General features: G+C 38.7%; 1 protein-coding gene across 2 annotated transcripts in view; it reads left to right on the top strand.

Annotated features, from left to right (window-relative positions):
• Nucleotides 1-247: 247 nt before the first annotated feature.
• Nucleotides 248-17,589, top strand: part of ITIH2 (inter-alpha-trypsin inhibitor heavy chain 2) — a 54,400-nt gene continuing 37,058 nt past the window's right edge. Inside the window, exons 1-8 of one of the 2 annotated variants that reach the window (XM_043968378.1) lie at nt 248-393; nt 889-1,067; nt 3,712-3,786; nt 6,864-6,902; nt 10,449-10,621; nt 12,751-12,855; nt 14,724-14,883; nt 16,178-16,285. In XM_043968378.1, the coding sequence (XP_043824313.1) occupies nt 975-1,067; nt 3,712-3,786; nt 6,864-6,902; nt 10,449-10,621; nt 12,751-12,855; nt 14,724-14,883; nt 16,178-16,285 (753 nt within the window). In that variant the 5' untranslated portion in view covers nt 248-393; nt 889-974. Of the gene's footprint in view, nt 394-652; nt 794-888; nt 1,068-3,711; nt 3,787-6,863; nt 6,903-10,448; nt 10,622-12,750; nt 12,856-14,723; nt 14,884-16,177; nt 16,286-17,589 lie in introns of those variants that run through there. The other variant, XM_043968379.1, reaches the window with a different exon arrangement.

Here is a 17,589-nt window from a genome sequence, read left to right as displayed (position 1 = left end):
TTGGTACTGAGGGGTGGGGTAGGGGTGGAAGTAGAGGGAGAGAGCAGAGAGCCTGGTCTTTTGCTCAGTGATCTATTTCAAACTAGACTTGTTTTCAAGACTTCCACTTTAAGGAGCATGACCAAGCTAGCCAGATCTTCACTCCTGTCCTGGCAGTACTCCAGACCCCGTGGACTCTCTGTGCCATGCCCCAGAAACCTCTTCACCTTGGAAGTTTCACTCTGAACATTTCTCATTGGAAGTATTCTCCGCCTCTGAAGTCTCTCCCTCCAATTGGCTGTTTCCTCTCAGAACTTCCATTTTAAAAAGGATACCCTGCCCAGCCTTGTCTTTATTCCTCTCCAGGCTGCTCTCCTGACTATCTGGACTTTTTTCACCATGCCCCTATACCAGGTACCTTCCTCACCCCCTGTCTCTCCAAATTGCATTTCATCTTCCTTTTAGGTGTTGTTTTCCCTTCTTTAGACTATAAGCTTCCTGAAGACAGGCTCTTTCTGCTTGTGCTAGCACAGTCAGTAGGTAGTAAGTGCTTAATAAATGCTTGTTTTCTTGATTCCATTTAGTGTCGATGCATTTTATTCCCAGAAACTTTTCACTTTGGTCTCCTCTTCCCTGGGTAATTCTGCACCAGGCTTTCAGAACACAGGGAGAGGGGGTCCAAAGGCTCCCAGCCTAAAACCAACAAAGATCTGCAAAGATAAGCGCACCCATGCAAGGCTGACCTGTTATCACAGGACGCAGGGCAGAGTTTTGCTGTTTGTACAACCCCTGGATGTCTCCTCCACCCCCACAGGTCAGGTTTCAGCTCTAGAACAAATATTTGTTCCACTTCTGAACAAAGTTTGAATTTTCCCCCTTTCTACTTCTTAATTTTTTTTTTTTAAACAGAACGATACCTCCCTGTCTCTCCTTTGAACTTGGCATAGTACATAGGAGTGCAGTTCTTCCCACACTGGCTGCTCTGGGCGAAGCAGATGAACAAAATGAAACGGCTCATGGGCTTCCTCTTCTTTTTATTACTTTCCAAAGCACGAAGCCTGGATCTCCCTACAAATGGACTCCCTGAAGTGAGTATTTCCACAGAGTGCCTTTCTGAACATCTGAGGCTCTGCTCTCTAAATTGCCTCCTGCTCTTGCTATTCATTAACTGAATTCTGTGCGGAATGAAGCTTTCTCATAAAATTCAGTCCACATTCTCAGACTGTCTCATGTTATGATTACTATGGAGAATTTTATATCTCTTAAAACATTAAAATGCTTTGCATGAGAGGTAAGCCGAGTGAAATGCATTGTTCTCATTCAGACACTAAGTGATGAAAGAGAAATGTGCCAGGAAAATCCATTTTCAAAGTACTGGTGCTTTTCATCTCGAAGGAAAACTGTGGTCCAAAGTTTCAGGACCTATGCACCTTAAGTGGCATGTGGGGACAGTGAGCAGGGGGAGCAGGCTGGCAGAGGACAGGAGCTATTCTCACTCAGCCCAGGTTCTCTCCAATGCTTTCTACACTGGCAAGGTACATTAGCTGCAAAAATTTTAAATGCTAAAAAGAATAATCTGGCAGTTTTACAACTAATTCACTACCTGCTTAGAAATGATGCATTTTCTAAGAACTCTGCACTTGGAAATATGTGCCAGAGTTAAGCTTTTTAATTGACTTCTTTTCAATTAAAAAGCACTTATTTTCTCTTCTTCTGACTTCTCTACCCTCCTTCCAGAGGAAAAAGAAAAGAAAAACAAAAGCCTTACAATAGATATGCATAATCAAGCAAGACAGGGGCAGCTAAGCTAGGTGGTGCAGTGGATAAAGTACCAGCCCTGAATTCAGGAGGACCTGAGTTCAAATCCAGCCTTAGACATTTGACACTTACTAGCTGTGTGACCCCCGGGCAAGTCACTTAACCCCCATTGCCCTGCAAAAACAAAAACAAACCAAAAAAATGATCAAGCAAGACAAATTCCCAAATTGGAAAGATATGTCCAAAAATGCGTGTCTCTGCATATGTAGACTGTCAGGAGATGGATGGCATTCTTCATTTCTGGTCCTCTGGGATCATTGTTAATTATTGCATTGATTGGAGTACTTAAATCTTTCAGAGTTGTTCATATTTATACCACTATTGTGATTGTAAAAAATTATTAATAATTCTCCTAGTTCTGCTCACTTTATTTTGCATCAGTTCATAAACATTTTCCTTGGCTTCTCTAAAACTGACACTTTTGTCACTTTCATAGCATATATCCTTTGATCCAGGAATGCCTCTAATAGGCCTATAACTCAGAGATGAAAGGAAAAAGAGAAAAGGACCTACATGTACAAAAATATTCATAGGTTGGGTAAAGAAATCAGGATTCCCAATTAATTCTCTTCCCATTTTTCCTATTGATGGGAAAGTCACAATGCCATTTTAAACTTCTAGAGACTCATTCTTCAGGTCAATAAATGCATATTGAATTTGGAGTCAGTTCGTAGACAGTTTAGACACAATTAAAAATATCTAGGAGGGGGCAGCTAGGTGGCGCAGTGGATAGAGCACCGGCCCTGGATTCAGGAGTACCTGAGTTCAAATCCGGCCTCAGACACTTAACACTTACTAGCTGTGTGACCCTGGGCAAGTCACTTAACCCCAATTGCCTCACTAAAAAGAAAAAATATATATATCTAGGAGGCAGCTAGGTGACGCAGTGGATAAAGCACTGGCCCTGGATTCAGGAGGACTTGACACTTACTAGCTGTGTGACCCTGGGCAAGTCACTTAGCCCCCATTGACCCGCAAAAAAAATAAAATAAAATCTAGTGCTTCTGAGATCCATCCCCTAAGTCTTTAGAAGATTTGGGCTTTTCTGGCAGATATGGCAATAAATCTTTAGGCAGCCAACTAAGACAGTTGCCATGTCTACCCATTCACCTCAATTCTATAATGGAACATCCTCAAACACATCACCCTAGAAGACCTAATATCTTGTCCCAGCCTTGCCACTCACTTGCTATGAGATCATGGAGAAGCAAGTCTTTCTAGGCCTTAGTTTTCTCATCTGTAAAATGAAGAGGTTGAACAAGAAGTTTTCCAAAGCTACTTTCAATTGTATCATTATATGAACTTTCTCTAGTATAGCTTTCAGTTATTCCAGGACTCTCACAGGAAATTACAACATCACTAAGGATTATTCTTTAACATTTGACTAAAGATGAACAATTTTAAATTTTCTAATCATAATGTCTAATATTTATATAGCACTTTAAAGTTTGCAAAGCATTCTATATACACAAATGATGGCATGGAAGATCCTTGTAATGTTTTGGGGTTTGGTTTTTTTCCAGGGCAGTGGGGGTTAAGTGACTTGCCCAGGGTCACACAGCTAATAAGTGTCAAGTGTCTGAGGCCGGATTTGAACTCAGGTCCTCCTGAATCCAGGGCTGGTGCTTTATGCACTGCGCCACTTAGCTCAGCCCCTCGCCCCCCCCCCCGGCCTTATAATGTTATAATTGTGGAATTTCATTTTTTAATGGCTCTCAAGAAGTCAATTTGACTCTATGCAGCTTCATAATTATAACACTGAAAATGAATTGTCCTTTATTTTATGCTTGAGAGTCCAAAACCTTCCTCAGCAGTTTAGTGTACAAGCTATTTTTCCCATTAATCTTCTATCAGAAGTGTCCTATCTGTTGTCAGTGACTCAACCTTTGGAATATTTCCTAAATTCTCTTTCAGTTCATGGACTATGAAGACTTTTTGGAGCTGGATCCTGGAAAGTCTCCTTTTCTTCCTGAAAATAGAAGGTACCAGGTACAGTAAATGTGAGGTCAAAAAAGAAGACCCTAGGAAAGAGATAATCATCTTTTGATTGACTAGAAAAGTCTGAGTCAGATATAGGCTCCTTGAGGGTATGTACTATAGCACCTATCACCATTGTTGTTGAGTTGTTTTCAGTCATGTTTGAGCCTTTGTGATCCATTTGGGGTTTTCTTGGCAGAGATACTGCAGTGGCTTGCCATTTCCTTCTTCAGCTCATTTAAAGACGAGGAATCTGAGGCAAATAGGGTTCAGTGACTTGTCCAGAATCACTATTCTACTCACATAGCTAGTAAGTGTGTATGGCCAGATTTGAAAAGATAAGTCTTCCAGATGCAGTTGTATCCATTGTGTTTAATACATGTTTGTTGAATTGAATTATTGAATGGCTAATTCTGTAATCTACTATATTTCCTGTATACCCTCTGCCATCACAAACACTAGACTCCAGCATTCTATTTCTAGTACTTATTATATAAAGTAAAAAAGAAGATCCAATCCTAAAACTACACAGCATGTTAAGGTCAGAGAATCATCCATTTAAAACTGGAAGAGATCTTTGAAACTCATTGAATGCACTCCACACATTTTACAGATGAAGAAGAAAGGTTAAATAACTTATCTAGAATCACACAGTTAGCAAGTATCTAAAACAGACTTCAAGCCCAGGGTTTCCTGACTCCAAGACCAAACATCACCCCACTAAATCTCCCAAAATCTCAAAAAAAAAAAAAAAAAGGCAGTAAATGGGCTGGAAATTTAACCCTGTGCTTCCAGCTGGGCCATGGGAATTAGACCACTCTACCACCCATGAGCATAATCTAAAGTCCCACACAAAAGAAAATTACCTAGTCTCAGTCTAGGGAATAACTTAAACTTCTAAGACATTTTATCTAGCTTCAAAACATCAGTCTTAGCTGAGCCCGTAGTGCTTTTTTAGGTCAGGAGTTCCATGTCACAATTTTGGGCTTCCTCATGGTCCCAAAGAAGAATTCTGTCTCCTGCCCTGGACCATATCATCTTCTATGGTATTATGGGATTCACTCACCTCTGCATTGGATTCATTCACTTGTTTTAGAATCCCAGACTGACTCTTAACTACTCAGGAAGTCTCCTGAATCCATGATAGGTCACAATATTAACACCCATTTTACTAAGAAATCACTTACCTAACTAAGAGACTCCAATGCCTTTCATTGTTATAATGTATATGCCTTCAAGGATCTCATACTCTAATAAGGGAGGTGATGTGGAAATGATCATTTACATATAAGATCTATACAGTGTAAATGGAAGGAAATCTCAGCAGGGAGGGGCTAGCAGGAAGATGGAGCAAGAAAGGACTCAGTGAAATTTGAGCCGAGTCCTGAAGGAAGCCAAAGAAACTAAAAGACAGAGGTGGAGAGGGAACGAAATTTCAAAAATTCGTTTCAGATACAAAATCAGGAGACGACGTGTCTTGTGTGAAGAATAGCAAGTTAGGCCAGTAGACCTGGATCACAAAGTATGTGGAAGGCAGCACAGTATTAGAAGACTTAGAAGATAGTAAGGGGCCAGGTGGTGAAGAGCTTTCTTTTTTTTTTTTTTTTTGATATCATATATATTTTTATTCTTATATGAATCTTCTCACTCTTTCTAAATATAGGCTACAGTAGGCACAATAGAGACAAAAATACTCCCTTTAGAGTAAGACCATCCAAAATAAGTATTTCTTTGGGGGGGGGGCAGGGCAATGAGGGTTAAGTGACTTGCCCAGAGTCACACAACTAGTGTCAAGTGTCTGAGGATAGATTTGAACTCAGGTTCTCCTGAATCCAGGGCCAGTGCTTTATCTACTATGCCATCTAGCTGCCCCAAAATAAGTATTTCTTTTTAAAGCCAAGGTAATTAGCTGTAAACCAATCACATACTGTCTATTCTGATATAGTCTGCCTTGGGATTAAGAGACCAAAGGGTTTTCTTTAAATGCCAAAAGGAGGAATTTATATTTGATTAAGCAGGTAATAGGGAGACTCGAGTAAATTTGAGGATGGGGGAAGGAGTACAGAATGATACTGTCAGACTAGCTTTAGGTAAATCATTTTGGCAACCAAGTGGTGGATGCACTGGAGTAGGGAGAGACTTGAAACACAGAGACCAACCAGAAGGCTATTGCAATAGTCCAAGTAAGAGTTGATAAGGGCTTGAACTATAGTAGTGGATGTTTAAGTAGAGATAAGTGGATATATATGTGTGTGTGTGTGTATATATATATATATATATATAATGATGATGATGATGTGAAGTTAAAAACAAGATTCGTTTGAGCTCCAGGCATTAGGTTCCAGTGGATGCTGGAAGATACAAGATAATATGGTTTTCTCAAAACTGACAGATTGAGTAGCAGATAACTAAAAATAGATGGTTAAAAACCCTGCACATTGAGACAAGGAAAACTAAGAATTTGGCAGATCATGTGTATTACCTGGGGATGGGGTGGAACAAATTAAATTCCTCACTTGACTTCTGTGATCTGACATGCTAAACATGCCAATTAGTCAACCATTACACCTGACCTGATGACCCATTTCCACAGTTGAGTGAACTGAGACACTGTCTAGGACTAGGATCAAAGGATCATAGATTTAGAGCTGGGAAAGAGATCATCTAGTATAAGTCCATTTTACAGGTGAGGAAACTGAAACCCAAGGAGTTTAAATGATTTGTCCAAGGTCACATAGATTTAAAGTGTCAGGGGAAGCATTTGAAACCTGTTCCTACAAAACAACCGCTCAAATCACATAAGGGTGGGGAGAGAGATCAGTGAAGCCCATATTCAGACTAGCTGTTTGGCATCAATTTGTCCTACTGCATTTTCATTCTTTAACCATTAATTTTGGGATCATGGGCAGAAAAGCACAGAGGCCGAGAAATATATCCAGTGCTCATACAAGCCAATATCTATTGCTTGGCTGACAATGAATGAGTTTCTTCTACTTATTGTACCAGAGAATTTTATCAGAGCGATCAGTTTTTACCCTCGGAGCCCTATACTATTGAAATGTAACTTCTTTTCTTACTCCTTTTCCCAGAGAAGCACATTTGGCGATCATGAATCTGACAAAGTAACGGTAAGTTCACCTTACTTGCATAGAAGTGCATTAGGAATTGGGGACAGAATGACTTTGCTGGAAATAATTATCTGGAAATCAATTTGGTTGTTTTCTTTGTCTTGGTCACTGAGAGGGTATTTATCTGATTTTTTAATGTTTCCTTGCATAACCTGGAGGAGAGGTAATAAGATGTAGTGATGAAATATATGATACATTTGTAAATGTGAGAAATTCTGGCAACATGTTTAATATCTTCAAGTTTTGCCAATATCCCTGGAAATTCTATGGATATACTTGTGCTCATTTTCAGACTTGATGGCTGGTTTTGATTTAAATAAAAACAACACCAGCAACCTGGGAGGATAAGAATTCCATGTGGGAATAGCCTTTTTTTTTTTTTTTTTGGTGAGGGAATTGGGGTTAAGTGACTTGCCCAGGGTCACACAGCCAGTAAATGTTAGGTGTCTGAGGCTGGATTTGAACTCACGTCTTCCTGAATCCAGGGCCAGTGCTCTATCCACTGCACCACCTAGCTGCCCCTGAAATAGCCCTTTTTAATAGTAAGTAGCCCCAGTGCTCTAAAATGATAAGAAGACATCAAAAGAAAACTACTTCAATTATACTCAGAGCTCTGATCTAGAAGGGTACATAGAGAAGCCATTTATAGGATGTGAAACAAAAATTACAATCATGAGGGGTTTTTGTTCAGAACTTGCAGTCTTGGAGTCCACTACTGGTAGGAATCAATCAACAAGTATTCATTAGAAGCCTATTATGAGCCTGGTTTACTCACATTAACTTCTCCATGTAAATAAGCCTTAACTGCAACTAGGATTTCCCACTTCCCGTATTCCATAGCTATTTGTTGAATGAAATTGAAGAGTTGTTTACTTTTTATCTATTCTGGTCAAACCTAGTTCTTTCATACAAGATTACCATTGATGAAAGGAAGTATGTGTGGAGAAAAATCCATTATGATAGAATCTATGACCAACAAGCATTTGTTAAGCACCTACTATGTGCAAGGAACTGCAGATATGAAAATAAGACAGTTCTTCCCCTCAAGAAGCTTATGATCTACCACACCATGTGCAAGAATTCTGTGGTGACAATTGAGCAGTCATTTCTATGCAGCAATACTTTTATTCCTCTCTAAATGAGTCTCTGCTTTATCCCCTCCAGAGCTGATGTTCACAACCTTCTTAAGTGAGTTTCCCCCTCACTTGAGATCTAACCTACATGATCTCTTCTAATTCTGACACTATATAATTCTTCTCTCTTCAGTCCCCAACCATTTGTACCACCCCTAAATAAAAGGGCTTGCCTTTTTTACTGAGAAAATCAAGGCAATCTGTCATGAGCTCTCTTATCTCCTCTACTCTGTGTATAGATTCACTTGTCCTTTCCTCCCTGGCTCCATTTTCAGAGGATAAGGTTCCCCTTCTTTCTTGGCAAGGCCAACCACTCAACTTGTGCCCTTGAATGTATCCTTTTTTAACTGCTTTGGGAACTTTCTTCTTCAATAATTCCCTCTATCTCTCTCATCAGCAATTTCCCCCTATCTACTGCCTCCTTCTCTACTGCCTACAAACTTGCCTTGTTCTTCCCTATCTTTAAAAAACAAGAAACTTTCCCTTAACTCAAAGACCTCTTCAGGTTATCATCCTGTAGCTCTTTCCTCCTTGTCAAAGATAAACTTCTCATAGTGGTTCTTAGCCTTCTAAACTTGTTTTTTAAATACTTTAATAGTTGTATTTTAATATAATTCTATGCATTTTATTTTATACATTTAAAAATTATTCTGAAAAGAGGTCTTTAGGCTTCAACAGATTATCAAAGGAGTCCATATCACATACACATACACACACACAAACACACACACACACACATCTCCAAACTCTAGAAAGAACATGCCCTCTGCCTTCATTTCCTCACCAACTGAATCCCTTGCCATTGGATTTTCAATGCTCCAACACTACTAAAACTATCCTCAATAGTTGTTTTATTGATTACTGAATCTGATGACATTTTCTCATCTCATCTTCCTTGACCTCTCTACAGCTTTCAGTACAGTTGACTTTCTACTTCTTCAGAACTCTCTCCCTTTGTCTTCTGTAACACTGATCTCTCCTAATTCTCATCTTACAGTCCAAACATTCCTTTGCCTTTGCTGGTTCATTGTTCATCTCCCTAAGCATGGGTCCCCCACAGTGCTCTATCCTAGACTCGGGGTAGCTAGGTGGCACAGTGGATAGAACACTGGCCCTGAAGTTGGGAACACCTGAATTCAAATGTGACCTCAGACACTTACTAGCTGTGTGACCCTGGGCAAGTCACTTAACCCCAATTATCTTAAAACATCTGGGGCCATCTCCAGTCATCTTGATGTATATCTTGCAAATGGACCCAGATAGCTCTGGAGAAGAGAGTGAGCCCTCTGTCACTTAAATCCAATTCACTGCAAGTCAATACATCACCCCTATGTCATGGTCCTATTCAAGAAAAAGGACAAACAACAATCCTAGACTCATTTTTCTTTTCTCTTCTCACTTCCTCATCGGCTCCCATGGGATTAATTATTACCCCGACATGACTGATTCCAAATCTATACATCCAACCCTCATCTCTCCTGAATTCCAATCCAGTATTTCCAACTTCATGCTGAACATCTCCACATAGATGAACCAACAGCATCTCAAAATCATCAATACCTCTTTCTGGCCTTATCACATTATTCTCCTTACTCTGTGTTCCAACAAAACTATGATACTAACTGTTCCCTGAATTTGACAAGCATCCCCCAAATCTATGCATGTGCGTGCATTTCTTTATGCATATGGTGCATTCCTTTTCTGATAATATGCCCTTTCCTGCCTCAAATATCTTCAGTCTTTTGTTCTTTCCCCTGTCTCCTTCAGTGCTTACACTATATTACACTTATGTTTGTATGCACTGTGTCCTCCTAGTAGGATATAAGCTCCTTGATGGCAGAGATTATGGCATTATTATTATTGCTGTTGTTGTATCCCCAGTGCCTAGAATATTACCTTGAACATAATTGTTGCTCAATAAATTTTTCTTGAATTGAATTAGGTGCCAAGATAAAAATATAGGCAAGAAAATTGTACTCTAGAGGTTCCATCCAGCTCTTTTGCCTCACCTTTGGGATATGTTCCTGGGTCAATTCTCTCTCATATTCCTGTGTCCCTGCATTCTTCCCCCTCATTACCTCCCTTCCCTTAAAGATTATCTCCTAAACTTTCTTACTTCTGATCTTAATCTCCAAGTTTATTTCTACATTTGGCACATAATAATAAAGCTAGAAAGGATCCCAAGAAATCTTCAATTAAAAGCAGCCCTCTAACTGCTACATGTAGAAAAGTCGTATTTTTTAAAGCACAAACAACCTTTTTATAGCACCTTATAATTTACAAAGCATTTACCTATGGTTTATTAAGATCAAGTTTTCAATAACTATAGTGACACTATGTATTTTTCCTATAAGTATGGTTATTTCATTTCTTAGTCACCTTAGGTATTTATCATCCTTTTTCTCAACCACAGGAAAAAGATGATGATCAAATAACTCTTTACAGTTATAAAGTCCAATCTACTGTTACATCCAGAGTGGCCAATACTGTTGTCCAAAGCAAAGTGGTGAATAACTCTCCATATCCACAGAATGTAGAGTTAGATGTTCAGATACCCAGAGGAGCCTTCATTACCAACTTCTCCATGTGAGTAAGCCTTAACTATAACAAGGACTTCCCATTTCCTCTATTCTGTGACTCCACATTGAATTAGACAGGACTGTTTACTTTCCACATACTTTAGTGAAATTTAGTTCTCTCATATAACAAAATGACCAATATGAGAAGAGGAGAATGTGTAAAAAAAATCAATTACCATGGAAACATCGTATTTCATAACTGAAAGGGACCTTAGTGATAATATCACGCCATTCACTTGAGAGAGAATGAAACTGAGTCTATGAGAGATTAAAGTAGCTTGCCCAGGGTCAGACAGTGACCTACTAGCAAAGCTTGGATTTGAATCAAGTTCTCTTGTCTCATATCACCTTCCTTTTCCCACTTTATTATACTGGCTCTTACCATAAATTCCCGTGTCAATAAAATGTGGCTTCATATAAGATGCATTCCCCTCAAGCAAGTTCCTAAGTCATTTCACAACCCATAATGACCCATGAAACCCTTTAAATAATTTTAGCACTCGCATCACTAGGTTTTTTTTCAAAATGGAAGAAAAGTTTTAATATAGTTGTGTATAATATAAACCACATGGCTAACTAAACCAAGAGTCCATTTATTTAGACAAAGAAAGAAGTAGTAAGTGTGGTTCAGTCATTTTCAATCCTGTATGACTCTTCATGACCCCATTTGGGGTTTTCTTGGCAAAGAAACTAAAGTGGTTTGCCATTTCCTTCTCAAGCTCATTTTATAGATGGCAAACATGGTTAAGTGATTTGCCCAGGAGCACAGCTAGTAAGAGTCTGAGGCCAGATTTGAAGATGAGTCTTACTAACACCAGACCTGGCACTCTATCCACTGAGCCACCTTAGCTACCCAGTAGAGTATAGGATAATCAGTTCTTATGTTTACTAGACATGTACTCATACCCTGATGAGTAGTGAAAAACTCAAACATGATTATGCACCTTTAAGAAATTCACACTTTTTATAAAGGACAAATTGTGAAGTAGGCAAAATTCATTTTGAACACAAGGCTGGCTTTACAAGCTGGCTATCCAAATAATGAGATTTAAGGGGTACTGGGCAAGGCCCCCAGCTAATAATATATTCTTTGCCGAACAAGGTGTCTGATTTCACCATTAAAGGTTCATTTCTTTGGTTTTGAAGACTTTTTAATTTTAAGAGTTCTCTCATAAAATATAATATCCCTAAGAAGGGAGGAAACATTATTTTCTAATATTTTAGTTGGGACTGAATATCACCTGAGGTTAGAGCAAAACGTGTTCAGAAGGTGAGGGTGGAGAAGCCCTTTGTAGTCACAAAGAGATTGATGAGGGGAGAGAAGTTAGGTTAAAAGGGAAGACAGCCAAAGAAAAACTTAGTGCACATTTTGCTCAGATGTTTGTACACACATTTTCTGTAACAGTTCCCTATACAACCCCTTCAGCCCAGACATGCAGTGCTCCCAGGCTATTATAAGTCCTTCTAGACCTCCAAAGAATTCCTTCCAGTCTTATTGAAATTTTTTTAAAACAGCAAGAAATCTAGTGGGTGACTTTCAGATAACTTCCATAAGACAACAGGGCATTATGGGGTTTGGGATTTTTGGAAGGGGACTTTCCTGTGCCCCTAAAAATCACACTAGACATAAGATGTTCACCCCCAGCCTCAGCTCTTATGGTTTGTTATGTACTTGTTTATCTAAGTAAACTGAACTTCTTGCTGTTTTTCACCCACTAATCTCTGTCTCCTAACACCATGGTCTGTCCCCTATGCCTGAAATGCACTACGTGCTCATCACTACCTCTTAAAATACCTAACTTCCTTCTAAGCTCAACTCAAGCAACATATTTTATATTAGGCCTTTTTTGATTCCCTCAGATGCTATTGATATCCCCTCACAAAACTACCTGCATATATTTTGTTTATGCTTATATATGTGCCTGCTCTTTCCCCTTCTATAATGTAAGCTCCTTTGAGGACAAGATACTGTTTCATTTTTGGCTTTTTACTCCAGAACCTAGGACAGTGCTTGCAAGGTAAATGATCATGCCTTAAGAGATGAAAAATGTGAGGTAGCTATTATTAGCTTGGTCTCATTGTGTGTTTCCTAAATAGATCCTTTGACTAACTGGATACTTTCCTCCTCTTTTCTAGGATTGTGAATGGGGTAACATTTACCAGCACAATTAAAGAGAGGACTGTGGCTCGTGGGCTCTATGCACAAGCAAGAGCCAAAGGCAAAACTGCTGGATGGGTGAGGTAAGGACAAGGCAAGGACTCCTTATGTCTTTCTTTTCCCCCATTATTAAACTCTTTCTGTTATTCTTTTCCTGGGATTACTCTCTTCTCCAGTTACAAATTATGTGGCCCTTAAAGGGGTATAGGCTATCCTACTTTTCATATAAGTCAGCAAATCTCTTTATAGTCTGGGCACATATATACCTATAACTAGCTCTATCACCAGAGGCAAACAGCATAAGAGGTGCACCAAAAGCAACTTTCTGAGATAAATACAATTGATGAGAAAGGGATTAGAATCCTCAAAAATACTTCAAAGGTCTTGACCATCAGACTTTAGGGAATAGAGATATACCGCTGTGTTAATAGAGGTTGAGTGGAATTCAGGGTTCCACGATACAGTACAAGGAGGAGCCAGAAATTTCCCTTATTTGCCACATAGGATGCCAGAGAGAAGAGCCCAAGGAACCACATGATTCAGGGCAAGCCCCTTCTCACAGCTCTGGTATCCAGAAGGAGGAAGGTCTTACAGTTGGGTTCTTGATCTCAGCTGTTATATTCTATATCACTTGGGCTAAGGCTTAGAATATAAGGGTAGCTGTCAAGGCCCTTAGTCTCAGCCCTGGTTAATGGATCATGCTTCTAAAAGAGAATGCTAATATGGCTGAGAGGCAGAACATCACAAGACAAAACATAGCATAATACAGAAGCTCACATGGGGAAAAGGAAGCAAATTATTGAGAGAAAATACTCTCAATATGGGACAGCTAAGTGGTGCAATGGATAGAACACCAGGCCTGGAATCTGGAACACTCCTTCTTCTAAGTTCAAATCCAGCCTCAGACACTTACTGTGTGACTGGGCAAGTCACTTAACCCTGTTTGCCTCAGTTTCCTCATCTGTATAATAAGATGAAGGAAATGGCAAACCTCTCCGGTATCATTGCCAATAAAACCCCAAATGGGGTCATAAAGAGTCAGACAGAACTGAAATGACTAAACAATAACAGCATTCACAAGATGAGGTGGCCAAGAAGGATGGAAACAAGTACACTGAGATACCCAGTGGAATAAGACACCCCAAACTAGGAAAGCCTCCTGGCTTTTCATAAGATTCTTATCTGAGTGAAACAAAAGGCAGGATCATCTTGGGTAGAATTCAGCTGAGGTCCAGCCCTAGTGGGAGGAAACACTATCTGTAAAGTTCTTATTTTAATAAATTATTTTTTGCTAACCACAGGCTAAGTTTATCTGTTTCTGAATGGACAAAGTACTGTCAGCACCCTTTATATCTCAAGGTCCTAGCTTTTGACTGAGAGATCCAGCAGATGTCTGCATTGCCCTATCACTAATGGATCAGACATTTCTGCTAAATTTGTGATTAGTTCCTCAAGTTCTTCATCTATTTCCTTCTTGTCTAAGTAGTCTACCTGGAGGGAGGAAAAATGAAGGAAACATGAACTTTTTTTTTTTTTAGTAGGCAATCGGGGTTAAGTGACTTGCCCAGGGTCACACAGCTAGTAAGTGTTAAGTGCCTGAGGCTGGATTTGAACTCAGGTACTCATGAATCCAGGGCTGGTGCTCCATCCACTGCGCCACCTAGCTGCCCCGAAACATGAACTTTTAAAGTACCTACTATGTGTCACCCATTTTGCTGCTAAGCACTTTATGAATATTATCTCACTTGATCCTCACAACAATTCCAGAAAGAAGTGAACAGAGGTTAAGTGACTTGCCCAGAGTCATATAGCTAGTAAGTATCTGAGACCAGATTTGAAATCAGGTCTTCCTGACTCTAGGTACAGCATTCTATGCCACCTAGCTGAAGAATCATCCTATGTTACTGCATTTGGAATAATGTTTCTTTTTTATGGATAATACTTTTAACAGCAACTCTCTTGATATGGAGAATTTCAAAATCGAAGTAAATGTCCTCCCAGGATCTAATGTTCAGTATGAGCTTCATTACCAAGAAGTGAAATGGAGGAAATTGGGATCCTATGAACATAAACTCTATCTGAAGCCTGGTCGACTAGCCAAACACTTAGAGGTAAGAGCTTACTCACATAATATAGAGTGTCCAAAAAGTCTTAGTGAAAGTATTAAAGATTTACTATCTTAAACTTCAATAATTTTAAAGCTGGAGTACTTTTTCAAAGAGCATGACTGAGAAATATGAGTTAGGAATCCAAGAAAAGAACAACAAGAGGATAGGATCATCATACCTTGAGATTATGCCATAAGAGAATCATTTGATGGAGTCAGGCAAGCTTTGCCTCAAGAAGAAAAGATAGTTGTTTTCAAATATCTGAAGGATTGCCATGTGAAAGGCTGACTTGCCAGCCACATTAGACTTGTTCTGTTTAGTTGAAGAGAACAGAACTAAAAATAAAGAGACAGACTTAGGCTTGATACAAGGATAAACTTCCTAAAAAATAGAGCTAACCAAAAGTAGAAGGAGCTGCCTTTAGGCAAATGCTTTGGAGGCATTTTGCAAGGGGACTCAAGTTAGATTGGACTAAATGACCTACAGGATGTCTTCTTCTTTTGGGATTCTGTTATTCTGTGCTTATGTGATGAACTGAATCTAGGGTTCATATATGTTAGTGCACTGTGAATTCTACCAATTTTTCTTTCAGTGATTTGCTTTTCTAGGTAATTTTCTTATATCTTTTCCTAATATATAGTAGTGGGATGCTTTCTCTGCATTTTAGGAGAATTAGACAATGTTTACATTATCTCCCTCAGCTCTGTCCTCCAAATCCATCAACTTCGTTTGCAAAGCTTTCAAACCTTCTTCCACCAGGGTAATTTTTCCCCTTGTTTCGTCTTTTCTCTCACTCTTTCAACAATTTTGTTTTCCAGCATAAAGATGTTATTTATCAGTGAAGTCATCATTTTATTTATATTGCCCATGAATATCACCAGGTTGTTAAGTTTCATCATCATCTTGTCTTGCTTCTTATTTGTTTCTTTGAGTTTTTACTTATCCATGTTGATTTGTCTTGTTCCAGCCTCACTTCTGATGCCATTATTTAATTCCTAATATTTCTTTTTTGTCTCTGCTTCAATTTCAATTCATTGTATTTAAACTTTTACTATTTTTACTCATTTATCAAATTGCTCCTCTTCATTTTCTGAGAAGCAATTTACTTTTGAAGTTTAATACTTCTGGATTGTTTGTTTGGTTTTTTATTTTTTGGTAAGTCTGTTGCTGTTTTGTATGAGGATTTTGAGGAACTGTGTTCTCTTCCAATTTATTCTGCTGTCTTCTGAAAATTCTCTTAAAAGTTTTTTTAAAAAGGATTTTTAATGCTGCGATTGCCTTTCCTTTGTGCTTCTAGGTGGACATATGGATTGTTGAGCCACAAGGGATTAGTTTTCTTCATGTTCCAGAAAATCTTGGAGACCATTTTGATGGAATCCCAGTTATAACTAAAGGCAAACAAAAGGTAAAGTAAATATTGCATTGGTACCAAGTAACCTAAATGCCTATTAGTTTATTAGTTGTTCTATCTTTTTTTGTGCCCTGCAAAAAAAGAGAAAGGTTCAAGGCAAGACAAGATAATATTTAAATGTCATTTTCTCCCTCTAAGCACTGAAAACTGACTAATGTGAATTAGTGGGGTATAACTGTAGTCTGGTCTAGACCACAATGTTAAATTAAGAACAGAATTCCTGGAAATCTATTTCTAACCTGATTACTGACTCCATTTTGGAGCCTCAGTTTTCTCAAAAGGATATCTCTCTGTCAATGGACTGAATATGGCTTTAATAAAATCTAAAACTGTCTTGAAACTGGTTGATTTTCAACTACCATAGCAGTCATTCAGCTTGCTTCTCCCCCAATGTGGTCAGCAGGAAAAAAAAAAAAGCATCTCTCAGAAGGGCAATATAGCCACCAGTCCAAAAAAAATTTCTTATACTCTTTAGAAGGTAGATGGAGGAAACTGGCATATATTTGTATATATTACCTATATATCTATATATAATATATATTGGGAATTTATGCTGGGGAATCATAACCATGAGAGTAACTAACATCTATTTACTGCTTGAAGTTTTACAAAGTGCTTTCTTTGTAAGTTCAGTTTTTAACTTTATGAAGTATAATATAAATAGATTCACATTTTACAGATCAGGAAACTGAGGCTCAGAGAGGTTAAGCAGTTTGCCCATAGTCATTCCGCTAATTGTCAGAACCAAGATTCAAATTCAAATCTTCTGACTCCAAGTCTAATATTATTTCCACTTTATATGTGGAATGGTCACCTAGCAGAACCACTCCACCCATGTAAGATAGGAGTGATGCTCCATCAGTCAAACTAGCATGCCTTAAAATGAATTCAATCTTCCTGAACTGGAGAAAGCCAGTAGTATATTAAGCATCTACTATATGTCAAGTATTGTACTAAGTGCTGAGGATACAAAGAAAAGGGGAAAAAACAGTCCTTGTTTAGAGTGAGACAACATTCAAACAACCATGTACAAACAGGATATATACAAAATAAATTGGAGATAATCTTAGAAGGAAGGCACTAAAATTAAGGAGAACTGGGAATGACTTCTTGCCTAAGGTAGGACTTCAGATGAGATCTGAAGGAAGCCAGGGAAGACAGAAGGAGAAGATGATGAGAAAGAACATTCCAGACATGTTGGACAATGAAAGAAAATGCTCAGAATCAGAAGATGGAATATTATATGAGAAGAACAGCAAGAAGGATAATATCACTGCAATGCAGAATACATAGAGGAG

Source organism: Dromiciops gliroides, chromosome 5 (genome assembly GCF_019393635.1).
Source record: "Dromiciops gliroides isolate mDroGli1 chromosome 5, mDroGli1.pri, whole genome shotgun sequence".
NCBI classification, from domain to species: Eukaryota; Metazoa; Chordata; class Mammalia; order Microbiotheria; family Microbiotheriidae; genus Dromiciops; species Dromiciops gliroides.
This window is presented reverse-complemented; position numbering and strand designations above follow the sequence as displayed.